Here is a 15,137-nt window from a genome sequence, read left to right on the forward strand (position 1 = left end):
ATTATTTTTGAACTGTTAATATCAGGCATTATACTTAAACTCTATCAAATTTTAAAGGCAGACTTTTGTGCTAGATCACTGAGCCAACGTTGAATTTTTAAACTTTAAGCTTTGTTAAATGAAGTTTTTTTTTCTCAGAGACAAATATTATAAATATATACAAACTAATGTTTACTAATAATAGGTACTATAAATAAAAAAAAACCTAATAATCATTAAACTAAACAGTCTGTGCTATATTACTAATATTATGTTTTTATATATTATATTATATTCTATTATATTATATATAATATTCTATTATATTATATATAATATTCTATTACATTATATATAATATTATATTATATATATTAATATAAATTAATTAAAGAAGTATTTTCTATTTTATTTTATAGCAAACACCTGTGCTTTTGTCTGGTAACAAGGAACAAAAGAAAAAGTATTTAGGCCGTCTTTTAGAAGAACCACTCGTAGCTGCTTATGGTGTTACAGAACCTGGTGCTGGTTCAGATGTAAATGGTATTAAAACACGTGCTGAGAAAAAAGGTGATGAATATATACTAAACGGACAAAAAATGTGGATTACAAATGGTGGTGTAGCCAATTGGTATTTTGTTTTGGCACGCACAAATCCCGATCCAAAGGCATCAGCAAGTAAAGCTTTTACAGGTTTTATTGTTGAACGTGATACTCCCGGTGTAACACCCGGTCGCAAGGAATTAAATATGGGACAACGTGCCTCTGATACGCGTGGCATTACATTTGAAGATGTACGTGTACCTAAAGAAAATGTTTTGATCGGTGAAGGTGCTGGTTTCAAAATTGCTATGGGTACATTCGATAAGACACGTCCTCCAGTAGCAGCTGGCGCTGTTGGTTTGGCACAACGTTGTATGGATGAAGCACTTAAATACGCTTTAGAACGCAAAGCTTTCGGTACACCAATTGCTCATCATCAAGCTGTGCAATTTATGTTAGCTGATATGGCAATTGGTGTTGAAACATCCCGTCTTGCATATCGTTTATCAGCTTGGGAAATTGATCAGGGTCGTCGTAATAGTTACTATGCTTCAATTGCCAAATGCCATGCAGCCGATGTGGCTAATAAAATTGCTTCCGATGCTGTGCAAATATTCGGTGGTAATGGTTTTAATAGTGAATACCCCGTAGAAAAATTAATGCGTGATGCAAAAATTTATCAAATTTATGAAGGAACATCACAAATTCAACGTCTAATCATATCTAGGAATATGTTTGAAGCCGCCAAGGAATCAGGTTTATAGATAGATATTAGTATTAAAAAAAAGTCATTAATTTTTTAATGGATAATAAATAAGTAAATATTTTTTAATAAAATCTGTATTTTGTTTTTTTTTTTTGTTCATAAATTGTACATACTAATCAGGTAAACACAAATATTTAGTCAAAGCTATAGAATTTTTGACATGTTCTAATTTTTAATACAAAAATAGATTGTTTAATATATTGATAAGATATAAAAATTTCAAGCACACAAATTTATTTAATCAAAAGTAAAAAGTTAACAAAAAATAAAATTTATTAACTTGGTGACATAACAAACATAATCAGGAATTTCTTTTCGGAATATTTAATTTTTATATAGAATGACAAAAATAAATAAAATAAATTTATATGCCATATAATAATGATGCTCTCTCAGTTTGTCAGAAAATTGTTTGCATAGAAATATGTTATGTATTACAACGACGTTCTTCTGAATATTGCTAGACCAATTTTCGTTATGAGGGCGATCCCTAAGAAAGACAAATATAATCAGTGACCCCAATTCACAGAAATAGTGACAAACTCTTTAACTGCGCATAACTAATATTAGTATTTTCCATTAATTTTATAACTTTTTTACAATTTTAAGTACATCAAGTTCATTATTCAATATTAAAAACAATTGCATAGTTAACAGAGGCTTAATAATATATGGCTTATATAAAGTAACACCTTAAGTCGTTTATTTTAAAACGATCACTAATTTTTGATTAGTAACGTATTTTTATTTTATTTACATTATTTAGACTTTATTACATATTGAAATATGCGATACATCAACAAAATATATTCTAATTGATTTTCGAAGAAATTGACAAATTAATTAAACTTTCACAACAAATTCTCAATAATCGAAACAATAAATATTAATAAAATTAAAGAAATAAAAGTAAAGAAATAATAAAGAAATAAAAAAAAAGTTATTTTAAATTCAATTTTTTTTTGATACAATAAAAATGTTTATACAAAGATTTTTTACAGAATTTTTTTTTCTCATTTTTTATTTTTGTATTTTTAGTGTAGTTAGTGAGCATTATTTTAATTTTTTCCTCTTTCAACTCTGTATTTTAAATGCAGTTAATTAGCATTTATTTAGTTTTTTTTCCATACTTTCTTTTATATTTTTTTTTATGTTAACTGGCAATTTGACTTCTGTTTATTTTATGTGTATAGTTCAAAAAGTTTTCACAAAAAAATAACCGTGGCAAAAACTACAAATGAAGATAGAAAAAAATTTTTATAACAGATAGTGAACGAAGTGATAAAAGATTTGGATCTATTCGAGGAAAACAAACCGAAAGATTACTCAATGGAATAATTGTTCCTTGACAGCAAAAATTTGTATCACATGTTTATGGTGAATTTCTCAGCTATTGTTGTGAAAGATCAATTTTTTAGCGACTTAAATTACGGGAACATACTATTGAAAAAGCTATTATTGTCTCGTTAATGTTCAACTAATCTGTATATTTTTAAAATAAAGAGAAAGAAGATCTCTTTAAAAGGCTTTAAAAAAACAACAGAGACGATCATGGAAAACTATAAAAAAACAAAACACATGTCTGCTAGTTTAGTGTCTTTAAGGTTTATCAAATAGCACATGTTCATCGAACTCAACAAGTGGCTCATCGACGTAGACGTTACGGACATACTAACCTAAGTTCAATCGATCTTTGAACACACTCTTTTTAAAATGAGCACGTTTCTCTGCCTTAACTCAGACTGGCTTCAATTTGAAACCCATCCATCCCCAATGTATTTTTACTCTTAAACAATACTTTTCGCTCTCACACTATCTTTACCTATCCACATCTTTATTCATGTATACGTCATTGAAATTCCTTTTTTATCTAATTTATTTTATTAGATCTTCACTCGTAACAACAGCGGAGAATTACATTAAGACTGAAAAGTTTTCGGAAATTCTCATTTAAAATTCGCGCGCTGTATATTTTTCGATATTTTAAGTTTATGTAGTTTGGCAGCACTGTCCTTAATTACTATGCCAAAAATGAGCTCGATCTGTCAGACAGTTCGTTTACGGCAGCTGTTGAAACCAGTTCACCTCAGTAGTGCGTTGCGAAATGTCTTCGACGGTCGTACGACCGTCCTGGAAGGCTTTGTACCACTCATAAACTTGAGTTTTCGATAAAACTGATTCCCCATAAGCCTTTTGTAGCATTCGCAACGATTCTGCACACGAAATTTCGTTCGAAACACAAAATTTGATGCAAACTCTTTGTTCAATATTTTTTTCCATTGTTTTTTTCGCAACGCCCTACTGAGGTGAACTGGTTTCAACAGCTGCCGTAAACGAACTGTCTGACAGATCGCGCTCATTTTTGGCATAGTAATTAAGGACAGTGCTGCCAAACTACATAAACTTAAAATATCGGAAAATATACAGCGCGCGAATTTTAAATGAGAATTTCCGAAAGCTTTTCGTCTTAATGTAATAGGTTAGGTTAAAAAAGCGATCCTAAGCATCCACGTAGAAGTATTGGGCCATTTAGGAGTCTTAAGCATCCTATTAGAACTATATTACCTAACAAAATTTGAAAGGATTAAAACTTCCTGGTTTTAATAAAGTTTACGATGCTAGTAAGAGAAGTCGTATAGGATATTATGACACTCTAGAAAGTATATTATACAAATAATGGAACAAAATATTAATATTTTTTATTTAAAATTTTGCGGTTATAGTGAGGAAATGTTTAAATCATTAACAATTTTAAATCAATCGACTTTTTGGTCTGACAATTGTTCAAATATTGTCAAATATTTTTTATCTTAAATTTTAATTGTAAATATTTTTAGCAATTTTGTTTAATAATATCTTCTTTTATAAAAGCTTTTATATATATATCTTATGCCTTTCACAATTAAATTTAAACTATCATAAACATTTATAATTTATAGCATTATTTATAAAAACAAGAACAATATTATAATATTGTTATTAACATATATACTAAACGATTAAATTATAAATACCTAACACGACTAATAAATAAACATATAAAACAAACATTTATCAACATACCCAATGCTATCAGGAAATCAAATCGGTCTCATTTAGATAAAGAATTAAATTATCCCCAAATGAAATATTTTTTGCTTCATCACACCAATGGTTTTGCCACAAAGAACATAATTTTTGTTTATAATCACTTTCTTCACAATCACTTGATATCGTTAAAGACATAAAATTTGGAAAATGTTCCAGCTTCGATAAACTTTGCAAGCGCTGTTCATCAATCATACCATCGCAATTTACAGCCACCAATTTACGCAATTGCGGAAGCTTTTCCAAAATAAATTGTAAGCTTAAGGCACTCACTCTTGAATTATCTGATATATCCAATACCTCCAAATCATTAGCCCTCTCTAAGCATTGAATAATTTTATAAATTTGTGTATCACTTAAATTGCATCCAGCGAATGCAATATGTTTAAACTTTTCACAAGTTCCGCTTTCGAAGAATTCAACGAAACGATCAACAGTCGCCGGGTGATTTTTATCATTTTTTTCAATAACTTTAATGTAACTTAAATTTAGATATTGCAATCGACTAGGATTCAATTTAGTCAATAAAATTCGTATTGATTCATCCGTTAGATTATTAAAGCTCATATTGAATTCGGTAAGCTGATAATAGCACAAATCATAATCGTATAAACTTGTTAAATTGCATTGTGATAAGTTAAGCTTTTGTAGTGTTTTACCTGCTACACTATTACAAAATTTGTCTAATAAACGCAAACTGCTATTACCTAACGGATTTTGGCTTAAATTTAGTTCTGTAAAGTTTTCTAATTTATCTGCAGAACTTAGTATTGATTCCAAACCTTCAACAGTTATAAAATTACATTTTAGATTTAGCGTTTTCAGCTGTTTCAATGTTGGTAACGATTTTGCCAATTGAACACAGCCTTGGTTTTGTATAAAATTATTTGATAAATCGAGCACTTGAAGATTTGTTTGATGCATCACCGCTTTAAAAAGTGGTTCAGTTTGTTGGGAATTAAGCCAAAAATCATTTAATTCTATAAGATTGGAGGACTGTGCACGTTCTAGAACAGTTTGTACATCCTGATTGACTTCTGAAATAATACAAAAAACAATTATAAAAGTTCACTATTATAAACAAATATTTAGAGTTTAACCTTTATTTAATTGAAGACACATTTCATCGTATCTTTGTGGTAATGGTGATAATTTCCACTCTAGCACAGTAGCCAATATCATATTTTGCTCAACCGCTACAGTAACAGAATCCGTTTCTTCATATGCAAATCCATCTGCCGTTTTTAAACGGAGCACCGGTTTTAAGCCTACTAAACTATAAACCAAATTAATAATAGAACCATTTTCTTAAATGTAATATTACTAACTTATAATAACGTCTTGCTGCCTCATCGGCCAACCAACGTATATTAACGTCATTTAATTTTTTTCGTTCTATAGGTATCAATAACAACTCATCTTCTATTTTGACTTTAAAAGAAACCGTTGTTAGTATAGGTGCAGTTTGTACTTTAATAGGTGATGATTTCGGTGAGATTAGAAGATGAATTGATGTTGTAGTAGAATCCGGCTCAGTTGTACGTTTGTTTGAAGTAGACATTAGATTACTATCTCTTGAATCTTCGCTTGAAACGGGACTGTCACTACGAAAACGTAGAAAACCATTATCTATTAAGGAGGTTTGATGTTTCGGTTTCCTTTGTTTAGTCGTTGAAATACTTGAACTACTACTACTCATGCTTGAAGAACGTGATAAACTTAAGCCCTTTTTCTGTTTTTGTTTATGCTGAGAACTCATAGCATTACCAGCACTTAGTAATAATTCATAGGCATCTATTTCTGGATCATAAGTATCAAGATTTACTATTACATTTGCGCATTCTTGAGATTTTTTTGTTGGGGAACGCGTTTCTACAGTATTTGTATTGAAAAAACGACGTTTCTTTTTTTCTGGCCCAATATCATCTATTAACCAAGTATCATCATCTACATCTTCTGCATCTAATAGAGCAGAACGTTTTTGCTTAGCAACATTTAATGAACTTGTAGGGAATGTATCAAATGTGTCTTCATTTACATTATTTACACGATTAGGGTGCTTAAGATGTGCCATAACATTTTTATACTCTTTGGCACCACTCACACTTGTTTGACGAGATGAAGATTTATTTGGAGACTGGAATAATTTACAAATTTACTATGTCAATATATTAACTAGTTATTGAATATTTTACATTTACCTTTAAAATAGTTCCACTACCACCTGATCGGTTGTGATTGCTCCGTCTCATACTAGTACTTGCCACCACCAAATCATTTTCTTCATCAGAAATACCTTCGCTGTTAACCTCCACATTTTCATTTGTCAATGGTGTCACATTTTCACTCCAGTTTATACCTACTTTCGTTATAGGTTTCAACAATGTTTGTCTTATTTGTACATATTGACATTGTTCTCCTTCTGTTAAATTAGCTGAACGACGCCATTTATCAAGTCCGTTTAAACAAGTTTCCCCAAAATCAGTTTTGAGTGTTGGGTCAGCACCTCTTTCCAGTAAAAGTTCCACAACATCGAGAAAACCATTAGAGCAAGCATCATACAAAGGTGTTATCCCATCACAACTGGTGCCTCCTTTATCATTGATCGCTACTGTGGCTCCTCGATCTAATAATAATTCTACAATATCGCGAAAGCCATGATTACATGCTTCATGCAATGGTATCCAACCAGCATGATCACGAACGTTTACAATATGACCCTGATCTATTAAGCGTCGCACTAATTCCAAATTACCAGCAATACAAGCCTGATGCAATTGCGTTTCTCCTTTATTATTTCTCTTAATTGTTAAACAACGTGTACCTCTCGTAACACGATGTGGTCTAGGTTTTTCGGTTTCATCTAAATCACTCATATCGGAATCTGTTAAATCATCTAAACAGATATCATCTCCAAATTCTGGTGTGTTTTCATTGTTTTCTGCGGGTTCAGATTCGCTATCACTTTCATCTTCAATGTTACTAATGTCTAAACCTGTAAATTAAAAACTATTATAAATAACTATATAGATTGTACATAGATTGTACAGAATTTAGAATATATTTATACCTTTACTTTCAGCTTCTTTTCTTAAATCATCAACTAGAAAATCCATATTATGTTTCAATTGTAATTTTTTTAAACGCGCATATGCGATCTTTTCCAGCTTGATGCAATCTGATTTTGAAGCAAACATTTTAGCCTTATCGTAAATATCTTGTATAACCCAATATGATTGATTTTGCATTTCACATATATCTGCAATGCTGCATAAGGTTGAAAAAGCTTCAGCTGGCTCATTTTTATTCAATTCAAATTCTAACCACAGATATTCTAACGCTTTATCATATTCTTTATTATCCTTATAGGTTTGATAAAGGCTCACATAAATAGGAATTAAGCTTCTACCAGTTTCCGAATTCAGTTGGGCACATTTTAGCATTTGATTGTAGTACTCCAAGGCTTTAACGTAATTGTGCAACTGACAGCAAGCATCGCCCAATTTTTCATATAAGTTTTTTCGATTTACATAATCCAGAGAGCTCATTGTAACTAACTCATCCAAAATCTGGCATATTTTAACCACTATAAAAATAATATTATTGTTTTAAATAATGTACAAAAATTCTTATACCGTGTTCCCACTTGTCTCATTTAGACAGTTTTGCTCATTAAGGCCGCTAGTGTAATTTACAGTACAAAGAGCTTTCATACAAATAAGTTTATTATAAATGAATCAACTGATTTAAGGCAAAAAATTTCGCATACATCCCTTAAAAATAATTTGCCCACAAAAATAATTATACCTATGTCAAATGTAAACAAACTACTTTACATGCATAAATCAGCTTATGACAATGGAAACGACCAAACCTTAATTTCATTAACAAAAAAAGCTTTAACTGCTGTGGAAACATGATATTAGTCAACAGTTTTAAAAGCTATATAAATATTATAATTTTAAAACTAATATAAAATAAATAAAATTGTTTAGTTAATATCAGTGTTAAGTAGAAACTAAAAATTGTGGTTCCATATCTGAACCGAACAATATCAAATTCTAGAAATATATTAAATATTGTAAATATAATATTATTTACATAATCATCAAAATCATCTAATTTAACATAATAATCTAATTTTTATGGCAGTTTTAAGTCCAATTTCGAACATTCTAATATAAATTCGAAGTCGTTTCTGAACTCATCAATGTACAAAATATCATACGTTTATTGATTAAAGTAATAGGTATACTTCAAAAAATATATTAAATATTGTAAATATAATATTATTTACATAATCATCAAGTTTTTATCTAATTTTTATGGCAATTTTAAGTCCAATTTCGAACATTCCAATATAAATTCGAAGTCGTTTCTGAAGTCATCAATGTACAAAATTTCATACATTTATCGATTAAACTAATATACTAGTTTACGTTTAAACATATAGACAGGTTTTGGATATATACAATTGGATAGATACGTTTTTTCCCTCTTAAAGGAGCTAATACATTCATTAATCCCTCTTTGTGGGACTATAATATAAGTCACCGATTTCGAACATTCCAATATAAATTTGAAGTCGTTTCTGGAGTCAACAATGTACAAAATTTTATATGTTTATCTCTTAAATTAATATAATAGTTGAAATTTAAAAGTATATACAGGCTGTTGGTATATATCATTAGATAGATTCGTTTCGTCCCTCTAAAAGGACCTCTAAAATATTCATTAATCCGTTTTAGAGAAACGATAATATATGTCACCGTGCTACAAACACCTTCGTCTATAAAAAATATTCTTTTACCTTTGTAAGTAATTGGAATAAAAATCACCAATGTGCTTCTTTTGAAGAGGGTGTGCGATATGTTCATCAAAAATATATCCGTAAATTCTTATATTACATACATATAAGCGAATTAAAATTATGGAAACAATAACATATGGACTCAGGCTTTTCGCAAAAAAAAAAAATACTAATACAATAAAAAATTTAACTCACCAACTCGTAAAGATTTTTCGATAGTATTACGATCATTTTCATCAGGCGTATTTTTCTTGTAGGCTTTTGTCAATATTTGTTTTGCGCTTGCAAAATCACCTTCTTTAATTAATATTTCCGATTTCGTAATCAACGTTTCACATATTCTTTTAACTTTATTCGGTAGTCGTTTTGCAATATCGAGTGCCAAATTACAATAACGCAACGCTAACGTCGCGTCATTCTTTTTATAAAAATAAAGCAAGCTCATCGATATATAACATAAATGTGTCAATTCGAAAATGTCATTTGATACGCTGATTTTGATAGCTTTTTCTATATAAGTTATAGATTCTTCAAAATCTTCCATATGTTCCTTAACAACGCCAATATTCAAGTAACAACGAGCCTGCATATCCAACTGTTCTAATTTCGTTATCTGACCAGATAGTCTGAAACGACCAGATAGTTATTTAATATAAATAACTTATATATATAGCAATAAATTAATTACATACTCTTTAGTAAGAAGCAAGCTTTTTAGAAATGCTTTTTCAGCTTGTTTCAATTGGTCCATACCACCTTTTGATGAAGTTTCACTAAGACTTTGTCCATAAAGTAACTCTGCTCTGCCTAATGTGGCATACGCACGTTGTTCCTCTACTTTGTTGTGTAAATTTTTAACAATTTCTAATAAATATCTTTAATTATTACATCTTTTTTTCGTAATTTATATACACAAAAACTCTTACTTAAATATGTGTTTATATGTTGCTTAGCGTTATCAAATTCGCTTAATAGCATACACATTTCACCGATCATACGATGTGCCTTTGCCATTTCGAGTTTTTTATGTAGCCGCTCATACAGCTCCGCTTCTTGCTGATACTCTTGTGCGGCCTGTTGATACTTGCCATGTTGATTATAGAAATCACCTAAATTATTGCAACTGACTGCCAATTGTTCAAGATTTCCATCATTTGCGGCTTTTTCCTTACGTTTAATGTATTCTGAAAATGGTATATCACGTTATAGTTGATAAACTATAAAGTGATGAAAGCAACTTACTTTTTTCTTCCATTTTATTTTTATTTACATTTATTTAAAAACTTCTTATATATTTAAAATAAACATTTTTGACGAATTCACTTTGTTTACAATTTACATTTTCAAGCTGTGAAAGGCGCATTTCGCAATTTAAAAAGTGTTGCCAAAATCTTTTGAGTGCAGATTTTTGCTACCATTTTACAGTATTGTATTTTTTAGTAACCTTTAATGAAATTATATTTTCAATTTTTAAATCTTAGGAAATAATGCGCTACCAATTTAAATTACAACAGATTTACATAGTATGATTAAGGCGAAAAAGTAAAACTATTTTATATCACAATTGTTTACAATATACATTTCTTCTTACTTTTGTGTTGCATATATCATACGTCTCCCATATGGGCATGTAAATACAGGGCCATGGTAAGGAACGCTTGTCGTAAGACGCGACTAAAATCAAAAACGCTCTATGTGAACCTAAATAGCGTGAAATGCACATTATATTTATACCAAGGCTCATCAGCAAAGTCTATAAAACCAGACATATGGTTCGGGGTGGGCCTAATACCTAATACTACGTTTATATTGTGAGATTAACAGTACATTAAAGTAAATTCTTTTACGATATTAGAAGAACAGATTATCAAAATCTATTTAAAAAAAATATTAAAAATTTGAAAATGTCTGAGTGAAATTTTTATTTATTTGTTTTATTTATAATTATAACTAAAATTTGTAAATTTTTTGTTAAAGAACTAATTATTAAATTTATATTAAATGTTTTTTTTTTCATTTTAAGTAAACGTAGTATTAGGTACTTGGCCCAGTCCAAACCATATATCTCGTTTTATCACTTTAGATGCTTATGTTTGCCAAAGATATAGACTTTGCTGGTTTTATAATTATTTTCTAAAATTGGACTCAGGAGAAATTTTTTTAATGAAAAACTCTTAAAAATTTTGGAGTCATTACATCAGCCCTGCGCTCTAACATAGACGTACATAAATCTATGTCGAAACTCAAAAATGATGTTGCACAATTATTCATTTATATTGTTCATGTTCATTGTTCACACAATGTAAAAGTCGTATTAATCTCACAGTATAAATATAGTGTATTTCTTGTTTGTGTTGTTAATGTAGGAAATTTATTTCAAAGACCAATTTTTGGAGAAGTAAACTCAGTATATTAAACTTTAAAAAAATTTATTAACAAATTGTGTTGTATAAGAAATCGTAATCGAACTATCTACAATCTTTGTATATATGTTTTTAAAATATAAATTCTGTTAACATATATAATTAAAAAAATTCATCTGTCAAAAAAATCTGTGTTTTTTCAACATACAACTTGACAGTTGCACTATCACGTAAGTTATCGATTATTATCGTATCGTATGCGTGCAGTCAATTTTTCTTCTGCAGATTTTTTGTCGCTTGTTGGAGAAAAACCTTTAAATGTATGTTAGTAGCATTTAGCGTGAAAAATTAAATTAATATTTAATAAATGCAAGTTTATTGATTTTAAATGTAAGCTAACAATTTAAATGATAAAAAAACGTGAAAAAAGCAGTGTAAATTGTTTTAATGAAGAAAAAGCATGTGAAAAAGATTTAAAATGGAATGAGTTGTATAAATTTTACAATATTTGTCTGATTTTTTCTAGATTTAATTGTGTTTAACGCATACTATTGACGTCAGTGCAATAATAAAATAAATAAAATATTCGGAATATCCCTTACCCTACCGGCACCGGTTGGGAGTTCGTGTTTTGTTGGTAGGTATAAGTGTGCTTTTAAAAGTGGGTGTTATACTAACAATTATTGATTTTTCTATTGATAAATGAATTTAGATACTAAATATGGCAAATAATAATTACACTGGTTTTGGTTATGGTGGAACGCAGTACAATGCGGGACAGGTAACCTATCCTGCAGTTACCAATGCTACGTACGCTAATGCGGCTGCTTATCAATCTGCTGTTGCTGCTGGACAAGGAGGGTATGCAGCGGCCGGTGCTTCGGGTGCTAGTGGATATGGTTACGCTGAATACAATCGAACAATGCAATCATATGATACTAGCAAAACATTTTATCAACAAGCACCGTCCAGCTACGCCACTGCTCCAGCAGTAACAGTGAGTAAAACGCATTATTCAGCACCGCCTGTGAAAAATATAAATGCAGGAGTAAAATCAGCAACCAAGGACAAAAATAGTTCCAAACAACAATCAGCAACACCAATTGTTGCTACAACCGCCGCGGCAACTGCATATCCCGGTTATGATGCCACTTTGTATAGTGCAGCGTCCATGTATGTTGCACAAGGTACAGCAGTTAAACCAAATGTTGCTGCTGCTGGTTGGCCGCAATATCGCAATGGCAAAGGAGGAGCAGCACGTGGTCGTGCTAAACCACCTCCGCGTCCACAACAGTTACACTATTGTGAAGTATGCAAAATTTCTTGTGCTGGCCCACAAACTTATCGCGAACATTTGGAAGGTCAAAAGCATAAGAAACGTGAAGCATCATTAAAAATGCAAGCTAGCGCGCAGACAACAGTTCAAAATCGTGGTAATAATTATCATTGCGAATTATGTGATGTTACCTGTACTGGTACTGACGCTTATGCTGCTCATGTACGTGGTGCTAAACACCAAAAAGTTGTAAAATTGCACCAGAAACTCGGAAAGCCTATACCTTCTGATGAACCCAAAAAAATGACTAAAATTAATTTCGTACCAGCGGCTGGCGGTGCAGCTGAAGGTGCTGAAGGTGAAAGTAATAAAGCTGAAAGTTTAAATGAAGCAGAAACTGAAGGTAAGTATTATAAATACATACTAATGAATATTAAGTGACGAAATATTTTGAGTTGTAGATAATCAAGAAAATGCTGATAGCATTGGTGAAAACACTGACAACATAAAGCCTGTTGGTGGTGAATATATTGAAGAAATTAAAGATGAGGAGGGTAAAATACTTAGCTTCAATTGTAAATTATGTGATTGTAAGTTTAATGATCCGAACGCCAAAGAGATGCATATGAAAGGCAGACGACATCGTTTGCAATATAAACGAAAAGTGCAACCAGATTTGGTTGTTGACTTTAAACCCACACCGCGCCAGAGGCGTTTAGCTGAAGCTCGCGCTCAACGAGCACTAATGCACTCTCACCGTAGTGGAAATGGTGGATTTAATGATGAACATGAAGGCGGTGGCATGTATTGGGGTGACGAACAAAGGCGTAGATCTCAGTATGATGATGAATACGATTATTCTAATTGGTTGGCACGTAGTTTTGCAGGTAAAATTTTTTACTTTAAGCATAGTGTTAACATACGTTTTGCACGAAAATGGATTTTTATATCGAAATAAAACTCCATTTTAAAAAAAAAATGTTCTGCTACCTCTGTGGTAACTATGATATGGTTATGAGGCCGTGACAGTGACAAAGCTCTAAAAGCTGGAGTTTTAAGCATAAAGAAAAATATGCAGATATGCGTTTTATGTGCATTTTGTGTGTGTAACAGTTGTGCTGGCTTTAGAATTTATATTTTACAGTAAACTATAATATTTTTACTATCACAATTAGGATCTCAACGCGGTTTCGGTGGTCGCATGGGTAATGGACCACCACCATTCTATGGAATGATACCAGGTGGAGCTAATGTACGCCGTCCTGAAAGTACTGATGACCGTCATGCAATTGCACGACATGCTGAAATTTATCCTAAAGAAGAAGAACTGCAAACAATTCAACGTATTGTTTCACATACTGAAAGAGCATTAAAGTTTGTATCAGATTCCTTGGCAGAAAACCCAGATGAAAATGGTATTAGTGCCAAGAAAGAAAAGTATGATAATACTCAAATGAAGGATGGTCGCGACAATCAAATGTTATCATTTCAAAAGGAAGCAGACTCTGGAAATATTCGTATTTTAAAAGGAGTTATGCGTGTTGGGTGCCTAGCTAAAGGATTATTACTACAAGGTGATAATATCGTTGAGTTAGTGGTTTTATGTTCAGATAAACCAACTATTGGCCTATTGAAGCGTGTTGCTGCTGAACTACCAGCGAAACTTAAAGAAGTTGCAGGTATGTTGAGCATATTTTTTGTGTTTTAACGATCGATAAAGTAGCACAAAATAAAAACTTTATTGGTGTTTATAGAACATTTGTAATATAGTAAGCCCTTGTGGCAACTTTTTCCAAAGAAATAGCTTAAGAGTATAAATAACCTGATGTTAAAAAAGTTAATGAAATTAGTGGTTAATCGCGAATACTCTTCAATGTTTAAATAAAACACGCGATTAACCCCATTTTGAATTAAGCCAAAACATGATAAAATATTTATTTATTTACTTAGAATTTATATAAATTTCTGCAACTATTTTAACTTTTCGAACTGATCCAAGCAAATAAGCATAAGCAAATAATAAGCAAAAGCTAACTAAATAAATACTTTAATAAAGATAGGCAATTTGTATGGAAAAAGTAGTAATTGTGGTGGAATTTATAGCACTCATGCCTTAATGCAAAAATAAATCGTATTTGGTGTTTTCAGCTCTTTTTCACAGGATATCCGTATGTGGTTAAATTCTAGCGATCTGTGTACGTATTTCTTCATAATATCTCTTGCTTCTGTAGTTTATTGCTGTTTTGTTGCTGGACTGGAAATAATGGTAAAATGTAAACCGACTTTAAGCGAGCGGACAGTACCAAAGGAGTA

At 31.0% G+C, this 15,137-nt stretch overlaps 3 protein-coding genes across 6 annotated transcripts; 2 read left to right on the forward strand and 1 right to left on the reverse strand.

Moving 5' to 3' along the window:
- Positions 1-383: 383 nt before the first annotated feature.
- Positions 384-1,359, forward strand: LOC119670846 (probable medium-chain specific acyl-CoA dehydrogenase, mitochondrial). Its single transcript, XM_038081273.1, has one exon. The coding sequence runs from the start codon at positions 579-581 to the stop codon at positions 1,284-1,286; it is 708 nt and encodes a 235-aa protein (XP_037937201.1). The 5' UTR covers positions 384-578; the 3' UTR covers positions 1,287-1,359.
- Positions 1,360-4,312: 2,953 nt separating this feature from the next.
- Positions 4,313-10,440, reverse strand: LOC119666918 (tonsoku-like protein). Its single transcript, XM_038076197.1, has 9 exons — positions 10,428-10,440; positions 10,112-10,369; positions 9,878-10,049; positions 9,381-9,811; positions 7,446-7,961; positions 6,577-7,370; positions 5,704-6,512; positions 5,476-5,651; positions 4,313-5,412 (listed from the first exon to the last, which is right to left on the reverse strand). The coding sequence occupies exons 1-9, from the start codon at positions 10,438-10,440 to the stop codon at positions 4,361-4,363; spliced, it is 4,221 nt and encodes a 1,406-aa protein (XP_037932125.1). The 3' UTR covers positions 4,313-4,360.
- Positions 10,441-11,705: 1,265 nt separating this feature from the next.
- On the forward strand, positions 11,706-15,128 carry LOC119670838 (zinc finger RNA-binding protein 2-like). 4 transcript variants are annotated; one of them, XM_038081262.1, is made up of 7 exons: positions 11,757-11,778; positions 11,834-11,938; positions 12,075-12,185; positions 12,261-13,227; positions 13,286-13,711; positions 14,000-14,503; positions 14,973-15,128. In XM_038081262.1, the coding sequence occupies exons 4-7, from the start codon at positions 12,270-12,272 to the stop codon at positions 15,002-15,004; spliced, it is 1,920 nt and encodes a 639-aa protein (XP_037937190.1). In that variant the 5' UTR covers positions 11,757-11,778; positions 11,834-11,938; positions 12,075-12,185; positions 12,261-12,269; the 3' UTR covers positions 15,005-15,128. The 4 variants fall into 4 exon arrangements, with proteins under 4 accessions (XP_037937192.1, XP_037937190.1, XP_037937189.1 ...); XM_038081264.1 differs by lacking the exon at positions 11,834-11,938 and having other exon boundaries at positions 11,706-11,778; XM_038081261.1 differs by lacking the exon at positions 11,757-11,778 and having other exon boundaries at positions 11,792-11,938.
- The last annotated feature ends 9 nt before the right edge of the window (positions 15,129-15,137 follow it).

This window comes from Teleopsis dalmanni, chromosome 1 (assembly GCF_002237135.1).
Source record: "Teleopsis dalmanni isolate 2A chromosome 1, ASM223713v2, whole genome shotgun sequence".
NCBI lineage: Eukaryota > Metazoa > Arthropoda > Insecta > Diptera > Diopsidae > Teleopsis > Teleopsis dalmanni.

Excerpts from the sequence above, each read along its gene's own strand:
- LOC119670846 (XM_038081273.1), top strand. The coding sequence starts at position 579 with ATGTGGATTACAAATGGTGGTGTAGCCAATTGGTATTTTGTTTTGGCA.
- LOC119666918 (XM_038076197.1), bottom strand. Across the intron at positions 9,812-9,877 it reads AGCTTGCTTCTTACTAAAGA|ACTATCTGGTCAGATAACGA; the intron begins GTATGTAATTAA and ends TGGTCGTTTCAG. Across the intron at positions 6,513-6,576 it reads GTAGTGGAACTATTTTAAAG|TCTCCAAATAAATCTTCATC; the intron begins GTAAATGTAAAA and ends AAATTATTCCAG.
- LOC119670838 (XM_038081264.1), top strand. The coding sequence starts at position 12,270 with ATGGCAAATAATAATTACACTGGTTTTGGTTATGGTGGAACGCAGTAC. Across the intron at positions 13,228-13,285 it reads AAATGAAGCAGAAACTGAAG|ATAATCAAGAAAATGCTGAT; the intron begins GTAAGTATTATA and ends TTTGAGTTGTAG. Across the intron at positions 13,712-13,999 it reads GTTGGCACGTAGTTTTGCAG|GATCTCAACGCGGTTTCGGT; the intron begins GTAAAATTTTTT and ends TATCACAATTAG.